This window comes from Rhinatrema bivittatum, chromosome 1 (assembly GCF_901001135.1).
Source record: "Rhinatrema bivittatum chromosome 1, aRhiBiv1.1, whole genome shotgun sequence".
Taxonomy (NCBI): Eukaryota; Metazoa; Chordata; class Amphibia; order Gymnophiona; family Rhinatrematidae; genus Rhinatrema; species Rhinatrema bivittatum.
In genome coordinates, this window is record NC_042615.1 from 673,442,520 (window position 1) to 673,460,984 (window position 18,465).

At 45.2% G+C, this 18,465-nt stretch overlaps 1 protein-coding gene across 1 annotated transcript in view; it reads left to right on the top strand.

Annotated features, from left to right (window-relative positions):
* The window catches only part of EDIL3 (EGF like repeats and discoidin domains 3), a 974,710-nt gene that overhangs the window by 261,988 nt on the left and 694,257 nt on the right, over window positions 1-18,465 (top strand). The window contains exon 3 of the mRNA XM_029573785.1: window positions 9,337-9,366. Coding sequence (XP_029429645.1) covers window positions 9,337-9,366 — 30 coding nt within the window. The remainder of the gene's footprint in view (window positions 1-9,336; window positions 9,367-18,465) is intronic.

Consider the following 18,465-nt stretch of genomic DNA (forward strand, 5'->3'; position numbering starts at 1 on the left):
TGGCAAGTCTCGTGGGGGTCAGGAGGCCCCCCACAAGCTGGCCAAAAGTTCCTGGAGGTCCAGCGGGGGTCAGGGAGCGATTTCCCGCCGCGAATCGTTTTCGTACGGAAAATGGCGCCGGCAGGAGATCGACTGCAGGAGGTCGTTCAGCGAGGGTTCCGGCGCCTCGCTGAACAACCTCCTGCAGTCGATCTCCTGCCGGCGCCATTTTCCGTACGAAAACGATTCGCGGCGGGAAATCGCTCCCTGACCCCCGCTGGACCTCCAGGAACTTTTGGCCAGCTTGTGGGGGGCCTCCTGACCCCCACGAGACTTGCCAAAAGTCCAGCGGGGGTCCGGAAGGACCTCCTGCCGTCCAATCGTGTTCGTCTATGGCTGCCGCCATTTTTCGGCGCCATTTTGGAAAATGGCGCCGGCTGAAGACAACAAGATTCAGGAGCAGGAGCCCGTTCCGGACCGCTGCCGTTCCGGACCGCCGCTGGACCCGCAGGTTATTTAAGTCATTTGGGGGGGGGTTCGGGAGGGTGGGGGATTTAATTTAAAGGGTCGGGGGTGGGTTTTAGGGGGTTTTAGTGTGCCGGCTCACGATTCTAACGATTTATAACGATAAATCGTTAGAATCTCTATTGTATTGTGTTCCATAACGGTTTAAGACGATATTAAAATTATCGGACGATAATTTTAATCGTCCTAAAAGGATTCACATCCCTAGTGCCGAGGCAGGCGAGGCATGCCCGAGCATGGGCTGGACAGGAGCAAGGCTGGAGTGAAGACAGACGATGGAATCTGGAGCAGGTACAAGGCTGGAGCGAAGACAAGGATGACTGAAAGTGCTGACCCTCCACCGGACCTGCCCACTTCTGAAAGACCAACAACGCAATGGTGGTCTTATGAACAGTCCTCCGACCGTTCCAAGCCCTTTCAGACCTGCTGCTGGGTAACAGCAAGAAGCGGCAGGCCGGACGGAGGCCAGGGGCAAACGAAGATTCAGATGAAGACTCAGGCGAATTTATGGGTACTTGGACAAAGACTCAGGTGAGGACACTTGGATGAGGTTCTGAAGACAAGGAGTCAGTAGTGAGGTTCAAGAGCTGGGTTGAGACTGTGACACAGTGCGCCCTACACAGCCCACCCATGGGGCTGGTCGCGGACCATACTGAGACCGACGTAGACTCTAGACGAGATAGTGGAATAACTGAGAAGAGCATGTTGCAGAAACTGTAGAGGCCTGCACCGGGGCACGCCCTACACAGCCGCCAGTGGCTGGTCACAGACCACGCTGGTATGGTACAGGTTCTGGCAGAGTCTTTAGCATGGACGGAGCAGGCACAAGGAATCCGAGTGCCAGCAAAGTTCAAGACACAGGACCAAGACAGGACTTGGCTTCAAGCAAGGATTCAGGACCAAGACAAGACTTGGCTTCAAGCAAGGATTACCCTCCGGAGGCTTGAGCTGCTGTAGTGAGGAAGGCATTGTACCACGAAGCGCCCTACTCAGCCCACTCATGGGGCTGGTCGCGGACCTCGACATGGCACACTAGGAAAGATGGCGATGAGGAACCAGGGGTACAGGACATCTGGACTGGATCATGGACATCAGGAACAGGAGACGGACATCAGGGCTAGTTTACAGACATCAGGAACGGAGGACAAACATCTGGACTGGATCACGGACATCAGGAACTGGAAGACAGACATTAAGACTGACCATGGACATCAGGAGTGGAAGACGGACATCTGGACTGGATCAAGGACATCAGGACAAGACATGGAGCTCCAACGAAGAAAAAGGAACACAGGACCTTGAAGAAGCGATGGAACAGCGAGAATCCTAGAGCGAAAAACAGGAAGATCCCATGAGCGCCTAACTCCTTGCGAAGGCAAAGCTAGACTGAACGCTGAGCCCTTTTGTAGGGCTGAAGAGGACTGCACCCGGGGAGGAGTTTGCAGAGGCCACACCTGGCAGGCCCTTTAAAAGGCAAGGAGAGGCGCACACCCAGGATGAGCAGGAACAATGGTGGCATTGTCCCCAGCCATGTGGAAGGCCCAGCAAGCAGTGGCACCAGCGGCAGCAGCCCTGTTATGAAGATGAAGGAAAGGCAGGCTGCAGGAGCCTGCCGCGACGACGGATGAAGGAGCCCAGGCAGTGACAGAGACGGCCTCTCTGCTGCTTGAGTATCCCAGCAGTGGCAAGGACAGCTTCAGCTGTGGAGAGAGCCTGAAGACAGCGGCACGGCCTGCCGCAGGGGAAGGCATCAGCGGCCCAACTGGCTGCGAAGGTAGGGGGCCTGCCCGCGCGCATCGTGGACAGGTTCACAACAGGTCCATCAAGCCCAGCATGCTTTTTACAACAGTGGCCAATCCGGGCTACAAAAACCTGGCAAGTAACCAAACATTAAGTATATCCCATTCTATTGCTGCCAGCAATAGCAGTGGCTATTTGCCAAGTCAACCCGGTCACAGCAGTCACTGGATCTCTCCTCCAATAAACTATCCAAAACCTTTTATACCCAGCTACACTAACTGCACTAACCACATCCTCTGGCAACAAATTCCAGAGCTTAATTGTGCATTGAGTGAAAAAGAATTTCTCTGAAAAGTTTTAAATGTGATACTTGCTAACTTCATGGAGTGCCCCCTAGTCTTTCTATTATTCAAAAGAGTAAATAACCGATTCACATCTACCCATTCTAGACCTCTATCATATCCCTCTCAGCCATTTCTTCTCCAAGCTGAACAGCCCTAACCTCTTCAGCCTTTCCTCATAGGGGAGCTGTTCCATCCCCTTTATCATTTTGGTCGCCCTTCTCTGTACCTTCTCCATCGCAATTATATCTTTTTTGAGATGCGGCGACCAGAATTGTACACAGTATTCAAGGTGCGGTATCACCTTGGAGCGATACAGAGGCATTATGATATTTTCCATTTAATTCACCATTCCCTTCCTAATAATTCCTAACATTCTGTTTGATTTTTTGACTGCTGCAGCACACAGAGCCGATAATTTCAATGATTTATCCACTATGTGATCCGCTCTCCTCTTCCAGAGGGGAGTAGTCAGCAATCTGTTATGCTTTCCTCCTCCAGAGGGGAGGAGTTAGTGATCTGCTGTCACTCACCCCGCCAGGAGGGTGGAGTTAGCAAACTGTTCTGCTTTTCTCTTGAAAGGAGGAGGAGTAGCAATCTGTCATGATCTGCTCCTCCAGACGGGAGGAGGTAGCTATCTGTAGTGCTGACCCCGCCAGGAGGGCAGAGTTACTAATCTGTAGAGAACTGCTGTTAGATGCTCCAGTAAGAGAATGAGGTAGCAAGCTGTTATAGATCAACTCCCCAGTGAAGAGGAGTTGGTAATATGTTCTATGATACTCTTCTGAGGAAAAGGAGCTAACTATAGGATATTGTACTTCGCTACTGAGATAGCAATCTATCATGCCTCCGCTACGGAGTAGCAATCTGTTATATATAGGCTGCTGACAAGAGAAGGTAGCTATCTATATAATACTTCTGTAAGCAGTGTTAGTGGTTGGTATTTATTTATTTATTTATTTATTTTAAAACTTTTCTATACTGTCGTATAGTAGAGCACCATCTCAACGGTTTACAGTTAGGCACAAATATGTCGTTTCTAATTTATCCAAGGGTGCCATTATTATACGGTTACATAGTTCGATAATATACTTAAATGTGAGAGGGTGTGGTTACCATTTACTATTAACTGTCTTTATAATTTAATACTTAGATTGTGAGAAAATAACAAAAGTAGGCAATACTGCTTTATCTTGGCGATTTCCTGTTTTGTGCATTTGTTATTCCGTTACCTCACTGTGAAATGCTTTTTGAAGAGCCAAGTTTTTAAGCCTTTTTTGAAGAGTTGGCTCCCACAGAGATAGTAGTGTAAGGAATGACCACTAGGAGGAGATGGTGAATCCCTGGGCCAATGGCAGATGACAGTACCCCCAGGAGGAAATCCTGAGAGGAACCACCGGCTAGGCTAGAATATGAAACACAAATAGTTCTTTATTAAGCTGGAAGCTGGACCACTAGAGGTGGCAGTAGAGAGTCGAGGTGTCCGGTAGGGCTGAAGTCCTTCTGATACTGGAATGTAATCTCTGGGTCGCTGAGCTGTAGAGAGAGACTAGAAGGAGTGAGTTGACAAGGTATACTGGATACAAGATGGTACACTCACAATAGTAGATGTCTGCAATGGTCTCTATGCCACAGAGTTTTCAGTACATTCAGGAACAGGAGCCGTAGGCGAGCACTAGTTCCTCTAAACAGTCTGTAATAAGAACTCACAATAGCTGTATATGAAATGGCTTCTAGATTAGAAGAGAGTCTGTAAAGGATTATAGGAATGTGGGCCCTCGTGGAGCAAGTACCAGTTCCTATCTGTAATCTTGCCAATGTAACTCTCGATCTCCGTACCTGTGATAGCGTCTTGGAGGAAGGGAGTCTTCTGAGCTATAGGAATGTAGGCCCTCGTGGAGCGAGTACCGATTCCTATGTACAATAGAACTCACTGTTTTCACGTCCGCAATCGCTTCCAGGCAATGAGGAGTCTTCTGAGTATTCCGGCAATCTGAAATCAAGAAGAGAGAGCGAAGCCCCCATGGAGCAGGTACTCCTGGTAAGTTTGAAAAGGCCGAGCAGTGGGGAAGGTTTCCCCTGGCTGACTCGGATCGTTGTTGCAAGTATCGTAGACTGCCGAAGCAAGTCCTGTTGGAGTTCCTTGCTAACTCGTTAGAGGTTAGCAAACAAAGACCTTTTAAAGTGGAAATGGATGATGTCACTACGGGGGGATGCCCCCGAGGTTCACGCCCTTGCTGGTACAAAGTCTGGAGCGCGCGCGCGCGTGCCCTTACATCATCAGGAACATGGCGGATCTGCAGCGTCAAGCCAGCCCGGGACACCAGGACCAAGAGGCAGGGAGAAGCCGCAGCTGCAACTGTCCATCAGAGCCGAAGGGAGTCGCTCCCAAGGTAAAGAGAGTGCAGCAAGGGGCGAGAAGAGGCACAAACGCAACACTATGATGCCTAGATCTTTTTCCTGGGTAGTAACTCCTAATATGGAACCTAACATCGTGTAACTACAGCATGGGTTGTTTTTCCCTATATGCAACACATTGTACTTGTTCACATTAAATTTCATCTGCCATTTGGATGCCCAATCTTCCAGTCTTGCAAGGTCCTCCTACTATTTATCACAATCTGCTTGTGATTTAACTACTCTGTATAATTTTATATCATCTGCAAATTTGATTACCTCACTCATTGTATTCCTTTCCAGATCATTTATAAATATATTGAAAAGCTCCTGCCCAAGAACAGATCCCTGAGCACTCCACTGTTTACCCTGTTCCACTGAAAAAATTGACCATTTAATCCTACTCTCTGTTTCCTGTCTTTTAACCAGTTTGTAATCCATGAAAGGACATCGCCTCTTATCCCATGACTTTTTAGTTTTCTTAGAAGCCTCTCATGAGGGACTTTGTCAAACGCCTTCTGAAAATCCAAATACATTACATCTACCAGTTCACCTTTATTCACATGTTTATTAACCCCTTCCAAGAAAATGAAGTAGATTTTTGAGGCAAGACTTGCCTTGGGTAAATCCATGCTGACTGTGTTCCATTAAACCATGTCTTTCCATATGTTCTGTGATTTTAATCTTTAGAATAGTTTCCATTATTTTTCCCGGCACTGATGTCAGGCTCACTGGTCTATAGTTTCCCGGATCACCCATGGAACCCTTTTTAATTATTGGGGTTACATTGGGGTTACATTGGCCACTCTCCAGTCTTCAGGTACAATGGATGATTTTAATGACAGGTTACAAATTTTAACTAATAGATCTGAAATTTCATTATTTAGTTCCTTCAGAACACTGGGCTGCAACCATTCAGTCCAGGTAATTTGCTTCTTTTTAGTTTGTCAATCTGACCTACTACATCTTCCAGATTCACAGTGATTTGTATCAGTTCTTCTGTCTCATCACCTTTAAAAACCATCTGCAATGGCCTTATTTTCCATAAGAGCCCCTTTAACCCCTCGGTCATCTAATGGTCCATCCGACTGCCTCATAGGATTCTTGCTTTGGATATATTTTTTAAAGCTTTAATTATGAGTTTTTGCCTCTGTGGCCAACTTCATTTTAAATTCTCTCTTAGCCTGCCTTATCAATGTTTTACACTTAACTTGACAATGCTTATGCTTTTTACTATTTTCTTCAGATGATCTTTCCAGTTTTTAAAGGATGATTTTTTTTTTGCTAAAATAGCATCTTTCACCTCACCTTTTAACCATGCCAATAATCATTTTGCCTTCCTTCTACCTTTCTTAATGCATGGAATTCATCTGGACTAAACTTCTAAAATTGTATTTTTAAACAATGTCCCATCTGTTGTACACGTTTAACCTTTGCAGATGTATCTTTTAGGTTTGTTCTAACTATTTTCCCCATTTTATCAAAGCTTCCCTTTTGAAAATGTAGTGTTACATCTGTAGATTTACATATTGTCCCCCTTCCAGTCATTAGTTCAAATTTGATCATGTTAGGATCACTATTGCCAAATGGCCTCATGTTAGGATCACTATTGCCAAATGGCCCCACCCCCGTTACCTCTCTCACCAAATTCTGCATTCCACTAAGAATTAATTCTAAAATAGCTCCCTCTCTCATTGGTTCCAGAAATTAAATGAAGCTATGTTGAAACCCCCAGTTTGGGAATCCTTGCTTGTTGCTGAATTCATTCCTACATGTCCACAGAGAAAGTCGCTTGCCTGTAACAGGTATTCTCTAAGACAGCAGGACAAGTCCATCATGCAATCTCACCACCTTCCCCATAGATCTGAAACTTAGTTTGTGAAATGATTGAGGAGACTTGCATTGTGGCAACTTTGCATTCCTTGGGTGGATTGACCTGGCTGAAAAAGCCTCCTTCTCAACAGATAAGAGATTAATATTTAAAGACTATCTCCAACCAGATTTTGGCGTTAGCTGGACAAAAGCCATGATTTGAAAATCCACCCCCCCCCCCCCACACACACACACACATACAAGTGAGTACATTTTGTGTGCACAAAATGTTTCCAGATAAAAAGAGGTGGTGCTGGAAGTGTCCTGGTAAACACACATATCAAGTGCTGTCCCGCCAAGGTTACACACATAGGGGGTAGATTTTAAAAGGAGCGTGCACGGCCTACATGTGCGTGCACTACCCAGCACGCGCACATGTACACCTGATTTTATAACTTGCGCGGCAAGGCACATGCAAGTTATAAAATCAGAGGTCAGCGCGTGCAAGGGGGGTGCACAATTTTGCACCTTGTGCGTGCCGATCCGCGCTGCCTTCCCCTGTTCCCTCCTAGGCCGCTCTGAAATCGGAGTGGCCTGGAAGGGAACTTTCCTTCCCCTAACCTTTCCCCCCCCTAGCCCTACTCTAACCCCCCAAATGTTTATCTTACCTTTTGTGCCTGCCTCTGGGCAGACGCAAGTTGCGCACGCTGGCAGCCTGCCAGCAAGCAATCCTCCGACAGAGCGGCAATGGCCGCTCTGTTGGAGTCCTCTGGCCCCACCCCCACCCCAGACCGGCACAGGTAACCCTTTTAAAATCCAGCCCATATTGTAAGTCTGGTTGGAAAAACAGCTGTCCTAAAATTTTTTTGGTAAAGATATGTGCATAATTTTATCCACATATTCAGTTGCAGACTTATGTGGATAAGTCCTGCAGAATATCTGTATAAGGTTGTACGCATAATTTGGTTTGGATAAAATATCTGCTCCCTGGGTTTCTGAATATCAATCTCTAAAAATACATGTGGGCTTTTACAACACACAAAAATTTTATCTGGATTAAAAAGAGGTGTTCTTACACGTGTCCTGGGGCTTTACACGCGTCGCCGGGCCTTTTTAAAAAAGGCCCGGCATGTGTAACCCTTTTCAAATCGGCCCATATTGTTATACCACAATTGGCTACAACAAGAAATAGCAGTCATAGACACATGCAACCATTTTATCGGGCCGATACAGTACAGTTCGCTGCGACAGAGCTCACTGTTAACCCTCGATTGGACGCGCGTTTTCGACGCGCTAGCATTACCCCTTATTCAGTAAGGGGTCGAAAACGCGTGTCCAATCCCCCCAAACCTAATAGCGCCCACAACATGCAAATGCATGTTGATGGCCCTATTAGGTATTCCCGCGCGATTCAGAAAGAAAAATGTGCAGCCAAGCCGCACATTTTACTTTCAGAAATTAGCGCCTACCTTTGGGTAGGCGCTAATTTCTTCGGGCACCAGGAAAGTGCACAGAAAAACAGTAAAAATAGCTTTTCTGTGCACCCTCTGACTTAATATCATGGCAATATTAAGTCGGAGGTACCGAAAGTTACCAAAAGTTAAAAAAAAAAAATTTGAAGTCGGCCCACGGCTCGCGGGTCAAAAACCGGATGCTCAATTTTGCCGGCGTCCGGTTTCCGAACCCATGGCTGTCAGCGGGCTCGAGAACCGACGCCGGCAAAATTGAGTGTCGGCTGTCAAACCTGCTGACAGCCGCCGCTCCGGTCCAAAAAGAGGCGCTAGGACGCGCTAGTGTCCCTAGCGCCTATTTTTACCGCCGAGCCTAATTTGCATACCTAATCGCGTGCACAGGACTTTACTATATCGGCCCGTATGTGAGTTACTTGTAGCTAATTTTCAAAGGGATACTATGTAGATCCCTTTGAAAATTAGCTATAAGTTGCATGCACATATTAAATGTCTTTGTATCCTGCAGCATCACAGCCTATTGAAAATTGTCCCTTGATATAAGGTCCTCACCTCAGAAACTCAACTCTATGTAACACCCTTTTCTCTAAAACTTTATTTCCATGTCCAAAAGTTTAAAAGTTTGTCTCTGAGGACATTCTCTGCCTCTTACTTTATTCTTCAAGCATCTTTAATGTTTGCTAACATTTGTTGGTGAATAGTTATGTTTTTACATTGTTTTAATTTTGGTTTAAACTCTGCTTTGTCTTATTTAAATATTATCTTCAGCTTGCTGTACATTTAGTTCAGTATTTGCTTGAATGGTTGTACTATGTTTACCCACCTCTTGATTTTAATCATTTTAGAAGTCATTATGAAACTATATATTAAAAAATTAGAAGTTAAGCAGAAGGGCATGAAAAGCAGAAAAGGCATTATTTCACTAAGGTTTTTCATTGTACTTGTTTTTAAATCAAATGTTTCAATTATTTGCTGATTTAATTTAATGTACGTGAACAGCTTAGCCATAGACTGTGCATTAGCTTTATTCAGATTTGCATGTACGTTTGTAATTTGTTTCTTTTAATTTACAGCAACAGATGAAGAAGAACCAACTACATCTGGTAAAAGTATCTTTTTGATGTGTGATTATGTTAGAACAACTTTTTGTATATATGCCTGATAATTTTACTTTGTAATTTTGTTATTCATTGTGTAATGGTCTTAGGGCCTCATTCACTAAGCCACAGTAAATATAAGCAATTAACACATTATGTTTGCTGTCAAAATTGCATGGTAAAAGCAAATGCTTACAGTGACATTCACAAAGGCAAGGATGTGTGGTTTAAAATATTGCACAATGTGGTATTTTACTGCTTCATGTGTTGCAAGAAAATTCCCCTTTGCAAGTTGTGAGAAAATATCTCTGGTTAGGCATTATAGATGGGAAGAGTGAGTTCTGTTGGAGAGGAGGCTTTTTATTACGATTTCCTGAATGCTATTTCTTGTCTTTTATGTGTTCCTATTGTTATCTTTTCCACTGTCTTGAGTCTATCTGTGAGTGAAAGAACAGTGTGTGTGTGTTTTTTCTGTTTGTCTTGTCGTTCTGTCTTTTTTGTTTAGAGTGTGAAAGAATGGCTGGTATGTGCATGCTAGAGATGAGGATGGAGAGTAGAAAGGAAGCAAGTGGGCATGAGAGGCATGTGAGTGGGTTCAGTGTGGATAGGGAGGACAGGAGAGAACAGGAGAAATAGAGGAGGATAGGCTGGGAGTGGACGGTGGAGGAGGAGGATTGCTAGAATGGTAGTGGGGACAGAAGTAGGAGGGAGAGAAAGAGTAGAGATAGAGTAAGAGAGAGTAAGAGTGTTAGCGGGAGGAGAGAGGTGGTGAGGGGAAGGCAGGAGAATGATAAGGATGCAGGAAGGCAGGCGAGTGCTAGACAGCACAGAGAGCAGGGGGGAAGGGGGACCATTCAGAGGAGGAGCAATGGGGGGGGGGAAGAATGGGCAGGTAGCTGGAAGTGGGTCAGAGAAAGAAGGAGAGAAGGAACAGACCCCCCCACCCCACCCCCCAAGAAGTGACAACCCAGCCTGGTTGCAGCAGCAGCAAAGGCAGGCAGTGATTTTGTGCCCACAAGTTCTCCACAGAGGAGAATGAAATGTTCATAGAAGGAGTCCTGGAAAAATATGACCTGCTCATCAGATGACAGGCAGCAAAAGCATCCAAGGCCATGAAGACCCTTATCTAAAACAAGATTGCGAGCGAAGGTAAAAGAAAATGTGCCAGGGACCAGATGTTCCACCACTTCTGAGACCTCAAGGCCAGCATGAACATAAAGGTGACCAAGATAGCCAGGTACTAGTGTACCTTGTCTCATAATCCTCACAGCAATGGATAAGTGACTGAGAGACCGACTAAGGCCAGATTACTTCATGGGAGTTGCATGAGAGCTGGACACAGAACAAGATGAAGATGCTGCTAAGCCTTGGGGAGGTAGGAGGGGAGGATACCGGAAGAATGATGGTAGGTAATAAGATGTTCACCTTTCAAATTAGAAAAGTGAACATATTGGGGTAGATTTTAAAATGGTGCACGCACACATGTACACCCGATATTATAATACCCTAAACAAATATGCATGAGATAGATTTGAATGCACTGCTTGTATTGCATGCAAATTTTTCTCATGCATATTCATTAAGGGAATCATGACAACCTGACTGGCTAGGGCTGTCATGAGCACTGGATTGATACCCTTTGTCTTATGTTATACATAATGTGTAATGTGTGCCAGAGGCAGGCGTAACTCGCGTGTGCTGGCCAGCCGGGAGCTGTTTCGGAGGCCTCAGCCACGCCCCCAAAATGCCCACAGACCGGAACCACGCCCGCGGCCATGCCCTCGAATGACGCGCCACCATGACACGCCCCCGACACGCCCCCGCCAGGAAAGCCCCAGGACTTATGCGCATCCCGGGGCTTGCGCACGCCGCCGAGCCTATTCAACATAGGCTCGGCACGCGCAGGGGAAACTTGGGGCAGGCCACAATGTGCACTAACTTAAATACTGTACACTAACTAAAAATAGTATGCACTAAAAGAAAAATTAAAAAAACATTCTAACAAAACCAGATTTAAAAAAAACAAAAAAGGGAGAAAACCAAACAAAACAAACCAAAGGGTTTATCGGTGCACAGCACTAGTCTTTAGTCTCCTGCATTTGATCTCATGGCTCCTGCATCTGGTATTCACAACCCTATATTGGCCTCTTCATTGACTATCACCTTTTATAAAAGACTTCCCATAGACATTTTCCTACATAGGTAAAGGTAGTAGGCTACCAGCCCCACACCTCTGAACTATATTGGGGTATTTCACTCTTTTGGTCTGTCCTGTATCTATAGACTGTATTGGGGTGTTTCACTCTCTGCTAACAGCCCCATATCTATGGGCTGTTACTAGCAGGATCTCATAGTAATATGCTAAACAGATGGATGGATATGTTCCGTCATCTAGACATGAGAGCTGTGATATCAGAAATGGATTACCACTTCCGCTTATTATTGTGCTTTGTTCTTTGTGTTCACCTGTGTTTATGGATAAGATGACATGCCTGTACTGTACTGTATACTAACTCCACACACATCACAAAATATCAATGATGGAAAAGATGGTGAGCTGTAATCACAAGAACCAGTAAAGAACCAACCTTATCCACCTTTTTTTAGCAATCAAGGACACATCTATATGTTTCTCAATTTAATGACCATCTCACTAGGCATCATTGTTAGCACAATACTTTAGGACTCAGCCGTCTATATAATCATTGGTCATTGTATGCATGTAACCAAGTCCCAATTTCAACTTCAAAGTGATACTTGGCTTATTTTTTGATCCACCAGGTAGACCTATCGTAACCACTATAGGATCATTGCTAGAACCGTTATCTACCTTTGTCAATTTTTTCTTACAACCCTTTGTACCACAAGTAACATCTCATGTTAAAGACACCAAGCACATGTTGACCAAATTGCAGTCTATGTCTAATGTACGACAGGCATTTTTTGTCACAATAGACATACAAGCCCTCTATATGAATATTCAGACAGACCTTAGATATGAGGATATGCCCCCATCATATACCTTCTGATTTCATCTTTTAATTGGCTGCATTGGCATTAAGTGAATTTTTTTTATATATTTGAGGAGGTCTTCTATAAACAAATTCAGGGAACCACCATGAGTGCAACAATGGCACCTAGTTAGACAATTTATACATGGCTCATTTTGAGGAACATTATTTATATACATCTCAATTATTTCAGTATGTGGTTTCATAGATGAGGTATATTGATGAAAACAGTTTATTAAAGTTCTGTTACTGGATCAATACTTTGGATGTGCATTTGTGATTCACTATAGCCCTCTGCTTCAACGGCAGGGGAGCAAGACTGATACTTCACTTTCAATGCAAAGCCAGCATAGCTCTCTGCTTCAACGGCAGGGCAGAAAGTTTGATTCTTCATGCATATCCAGCATAGCTCTCTGCTTCAACGGCAGGGGAGAAAGTTTGACACGTCACATATAACCAGCATGGCTCTCTGCTTCAATGGCAGGGGGAATGAAGAAACATGGATCTATATTCAGGCAACAGCCAACAAGGACTGAATTACATAGTCTGGATAAACAGATAACCATGGGTATAGCTTGCTTATTGCGGTGGTTCATACCCCTAACTAATTAAGCTATTTCACTTAGATGCAGTTCCAACACTGCTCTCTACATTAATGGTGGGGGTGGAAGGGAAATAGAATAAAAAAGGTTACTAAGAGCCAACAGAAACAGATAAGTATGTGAGAGAAAAAAAAATGTGAAAGCTTGCTGGGCAGACTGGATGGGCCATTTGGTCTTCTTCTGCCGTCATTTCTGTTTCTATGTTTCTATGTTACTATGTCATACCACTTCAACACTATCAATTTTGTAGACATCTCGATCATAAAAGTGGGTGACTTTTTGTCTATAAGTATTTATAGGAAGTCCAGTGACAAAAATACTTTGTTACACTTTACGAGTTTTCATCTGTACCATTTGAAAAGCAATTTACCTGTGGGACAATTTTTGCGATTACGACACATGTTCTACCAAGAGCAACGTCATAACACAGGCTGATTTCTAGGGATGTGAATCATTTTTCAACGATTAAAATTATCATCCGATAATTTTAAAATCGTCTTAAATCATTAAAGAACACAATACAATAAGAATTCTAACGATTTATCGTTAAAAAATCGTTAATCGGGTTAGTGCGCACTAACGGGAGTTAGTGCGCACTAACAGAAAATGATACAAATTGACACTTTTCAGGTCAGTTAAGGTCAGTTTAGGAATGAATATGTATTCCTATTGGCTGGCTGCCCTCTTATTTATTGATGTTACCAAGGTTCACACTGAGGTGATGGTTGGGGGGATGGGAAATGGAAACGGTTGGTAGCTTGACAAAAAAAGTAATGTGATCAGTCAATGTGACTAGAACTTGTGCCCTTGTGTTCTTCCTGCATGCAGTGCCGTATCCCTGATACAGGGAGTGTTGTGATCTTCCTGCACGCAGTGCCCTATCCCTGATACCAGGAGTGTTGTGATCTTCCTGCACACAGTGCCCTATCCCTGATACCGGGAGTGTTGTGATCTTCCTGCACACAGTGCCCTATCCCTGATACTGGGAGTGTTGTGATCTTCCTGCATGCAGTACCCTATCCCTGATACCAGGGGTGTTGTGATCTTCCTGCATGCAGTGCCCTATCCCTAATACCAGGGGTGTTGTGATCTTCCTGCACACAGTGCCATATCCCTGATACTGGGAGTGTTGTGATCTTCCTGCACACAGTGCCCTAACCCTGATACCGGGAGTGTTGTGATCTTCCTGCATGCAGTGCCCTAACCCTGATACTGGGGGTGTTGTGATCTTCCTGCACACAGTGCCCTAACTCTGATACCAGGGGTGTTGTGATCTTCCTGCACTGAGCAGGGATATGGCATTGCGTGCAGGAAGATCACAACACTCCTGGTATCAGGGTTAGGGCACTGCGTGCAGGAAGATCACAACACCCCTGGTATCAGGGATAGGGCACTGTGTGCAGGAAGATCACAACACTCCTGGTATTAGGGATAGGGCACTGCATGCAGGAAGATCACAATACCCCTGGTATCAGGGATAGGGCACTGCATGCAGGAAGATCACAACACTCCCAGTATCAGGGATACGGCACTGCATGCAGGAAGATCACAACACTCCCAGTATCAGGGATAGGGCACTGTGTGCAGGAAGATCACAACACTCCTGGTATTAGGGATAGGGCACTGCATGCAGGAAGATCACAACACTCCCAGTATCAGGGATACGGCACTGCATGCAGGAAGATCACAACACTCCCAGTATCAGGGCTAGGGCACAAGTTCTAGTCACATTGACTGATCACATTACTTTTTTTGTCAAGCTACCAACTGTTTCCATTTCCCATCCCCCATATATTGTCAGTGGGAACCTTGGTAACATGAATAAATAAGAGGGCAGCCAATAGGAATACATATTCATTCCTAAACTGACCTTAACTGACCTGAAAAGTGTCAAATTGTATCATTTTCTGTTAGTGCGCACTAACAATGGTTAGTGCGCACTAACTCCTGTTAGTGCGCACTAATCGGAAAAAACGATTTTTTAACTAAAAAATCGTGCCAAACACGATCTTCTTCTCCTGCCAGACGATTTTGTTCGTTAAGACGATCGGGCACACGATTCACATCCCTACTGATTTCTTATTTCGAAAATTGCTGTATTGAGGCTATCCCATGAAAATCATTAAAAAGGCTTACAAAACAGCTGTGAATGTGGAATGCCAGTGGTTATTGTGGATACCACCACCAAACAATCAGCACCCCTTTTGGTTTCCACTTTAACATTTTCTTCAAAAGCTGCAGCAGTGGCTGCTTTGAGTCAATATCAGTGGCCAATTTTAAAAATTCATACTGCTTTTAAAGAATGCCCTTTGATTGATTGCTTACAGTTGGGGGATGAATGTGAGAGACTATTTAATACATTCTTTTTTTTGAATCGCACACTAGTGGTGGACAACATGAGACAATTGGGACACTGGTCCTGCCAGAATTGCTCCTATTGTGATCAAGCCATCACAGGTCTGGTTTGGTATGACCAGGGTGGCACACGATACTCAGCACATACTTACACAGATTGTTCATCTTCCAATGTGATTTACATGATAGTATGTCCATGCAATTTATACTACATTGGCAGAACTAAACATGTATCAGGGAGACTGCCCTGCTTCTAACGAATGTGCTTTTAAATCTCCGTACAGGTACTTGCCTTTCTTTTCTTCTCTGCTCTGCAAGCCAGGATCCAGGGCTTGGATTGAGCTGTTTCCTGCACCCAGCCCTCCATTGGACCCCCTCCTCCTCCTCCACCTCGTGGCTGTTGACCCCTCCCCCAGCTGGAAGACTGCCCTGCTTCTAACGAATGTGCTTTTAAATCTCCGTACAGGTACTTGCCTTTCTTTTCTTCTCTGCTCTGCAAGCCAGGATCCAGGGCTTGGATTGAGCTGTTTCCTGCACCCAGCCCTCCATTGGACCCCCTCCTCCTCCTCCACCTCGTGGCTGTTGACCCCTCCCCCAGCTGGAAGACTGCCCTGCTTCTAACGAATGTGCTTTTAAATCTCTGTGCTGGATGCTAAGACCCATATTGATGACATCACTTTTGAGCGACACAAAAAAGAGTCATCTATAAAAATCTAACCTGGTCAAGCGTCACGCGCCTAGCGTCACGCGCCGAAGGAGCGCGACAAAGGGGCCTGCCCCTTTGAGCGCCCCTTCGAGCAGCCCCTGCAGACAGCCCAGAAGGACATAGATGTGGCTCCCTGCACCCTCGGACATCTCTAAGCAGTACCACCGCACGGCTTCCTCGGAATGAACAGTGAAACCCCCGGACGACCAGCCCAAGCAACACCAGGCTAAACAAAAAGTCCCTTCCCATAGTGAGGGATCCTTCCTCTAAATGTTTGATGGTTTCCACCAACTTCTCACATGACTATGATAATAGCTGGTTCATCCATTATCCTCCTAACAGCAAGTAACCTAATTGGTTATATTGAAACCAATGTGAACCCTCATAAGTAAGCCAGCATCCATCCTGCTTCACGTTCTTCCAGCTCTCTCCCAACAAGCACCATACTGCACCCAGCCAGTGTCATCTCAGCAAGCTCTCAACAAGCATCCATCCTGCAAGCATTCAACAAGTGCTCAGCAAACAAACAAACATCCTGCAAGCATTCAGCAAGCAACCATCCTGCAAGCATTCAGCAAGCAACCATCCTGCAAGCATTCAGCTAACAACCATCCTGCAAGCATTCAGCAAGCAACCATACTACAAGCATTCAGCAAGCAACCATACTACAAGCATTCAGCAAGCAACCATCCTGCAAGCATTCAGCAAGCAACCATCCTGCAAGCATTCAGCAAGCAACCATCCTGAACAAGCAACCATCCTGAGCAAACAACACTCAAGCAACAGCAAAACAACTACCTCTCAGCACTCTACATTAAAACAAAAGACTCACAAAGACTGCCTTCGCCCCTCGGTCCATCAACAGCACTAACGCAGCACCACTACAACACAAGCACTACACGCTAAAATGTTCCCCACCTTCCCAATACCTATTTTACAACACAGCCTGTCAGCAATAGGAAAACCGAACAGATCATTCATACTACAACACAAACGACAGGCGCTACACCGAAACCTTAAATCATTCACCCCAATTTTGATAACACCCATCACCCAACTCTTAGGCCTCACTGTATTCTCACTTTCACTATTCAATGCACAATCTCTGTCCAAGAAATCTCTAATCCTCAACGACTATCTCCTTGATACCAAACCAGATATATGTGCTATAACAGAAACATGGCTCAAACCCACGGACACAGCAATTATAAACCAACTTCCCACATCAAACTACGACATCTTCTCCATCCCCCGACTGAAAAAAAGAGGAGGAGGACTCCTATTTGCATCAAAAAAAGACCTCGGGTTCATCCAGCACCCATACAACTCAGACTCTAAACTAGAAATGGGTCTCTTCACCTCGGAACAACTACAAATCCTACTCGTCTACGCCCCTCCGGGCCTCCTTGAGACAGACCCCTCCCCCTTAGTAGAGGAAATCACAACCCTCATCAAACTGGACGCTCCAGCAATTATCCTAGGAGATTTTAATCTGCATGTGGACAATCCTACCCCATCATCCAGCTGTGAATCCTTTCTCTCTGCCCTCTCAGCCCTGGGTTTCAAACAACTAGTTACCAAACCCACACACAAAGCAGGCCACACGCTGGATCTTATCTTTATTAACCCAGGCATCAAACATTCTTCACGCCTCAAAAGCAAGAAGGTCCCTTGGTCTGATCACTCACTTATCTCAACCGCATTCTCATTGAACAAACCCTCCACCTCCAAAGGGCCCTCACCATCTTTCCCATACAGAAGATCCTGCTCTACAGAAGACCTCAGCTCCCACCTAGCCTCTCAACTTCCATCCATTGATCTCTCAAACCCGAACACAGCTCTCCGCTCTTGGAAAGCCATCACAGATTCCATAGCCGACAAGCTATGTCCGCTAGCAACCAAAAAATCACTCCCAAACGCCTCCAAAAGACAACCATGGTTCACGGAAGAACTAAGAAAGCTAAAACAAAATCTAAGACAGAAAGAGAGCGACTGGCGCAAATCCCCAAGCACCAATACACGATCCATCTACAAAGCCACCCTCCATCAATACAAGTCAACTACCTCTAAATCCAAAAGGGACTACTATGCATCCAAGATTCACCACTTAATCTTCGACGCAAAAGCCCTCTTCGCCTATGTCTCCAATCTCACCCAAATCATCCCACAGGAGATTCCCAACGACCTAGCACAACCCAAAGCTGAAGAACTTGCTCTTCATTTTCACAACAAAGTCAACAGCCTTCTAACTCATCTGCCTTCTAATCCCACCGACCCTGCTCTTTACCAGTCTCTTCAACAATCATCCCTCAACAACAATGGTCTGGAAACACTTGAACCCATCTCTATCTTAGAGATACAAACTCTTATAAGAAGAATGAAACCTTCCTCCCATCCTTTGGATACTATCCCCACCAAACTGCTCCTGGCC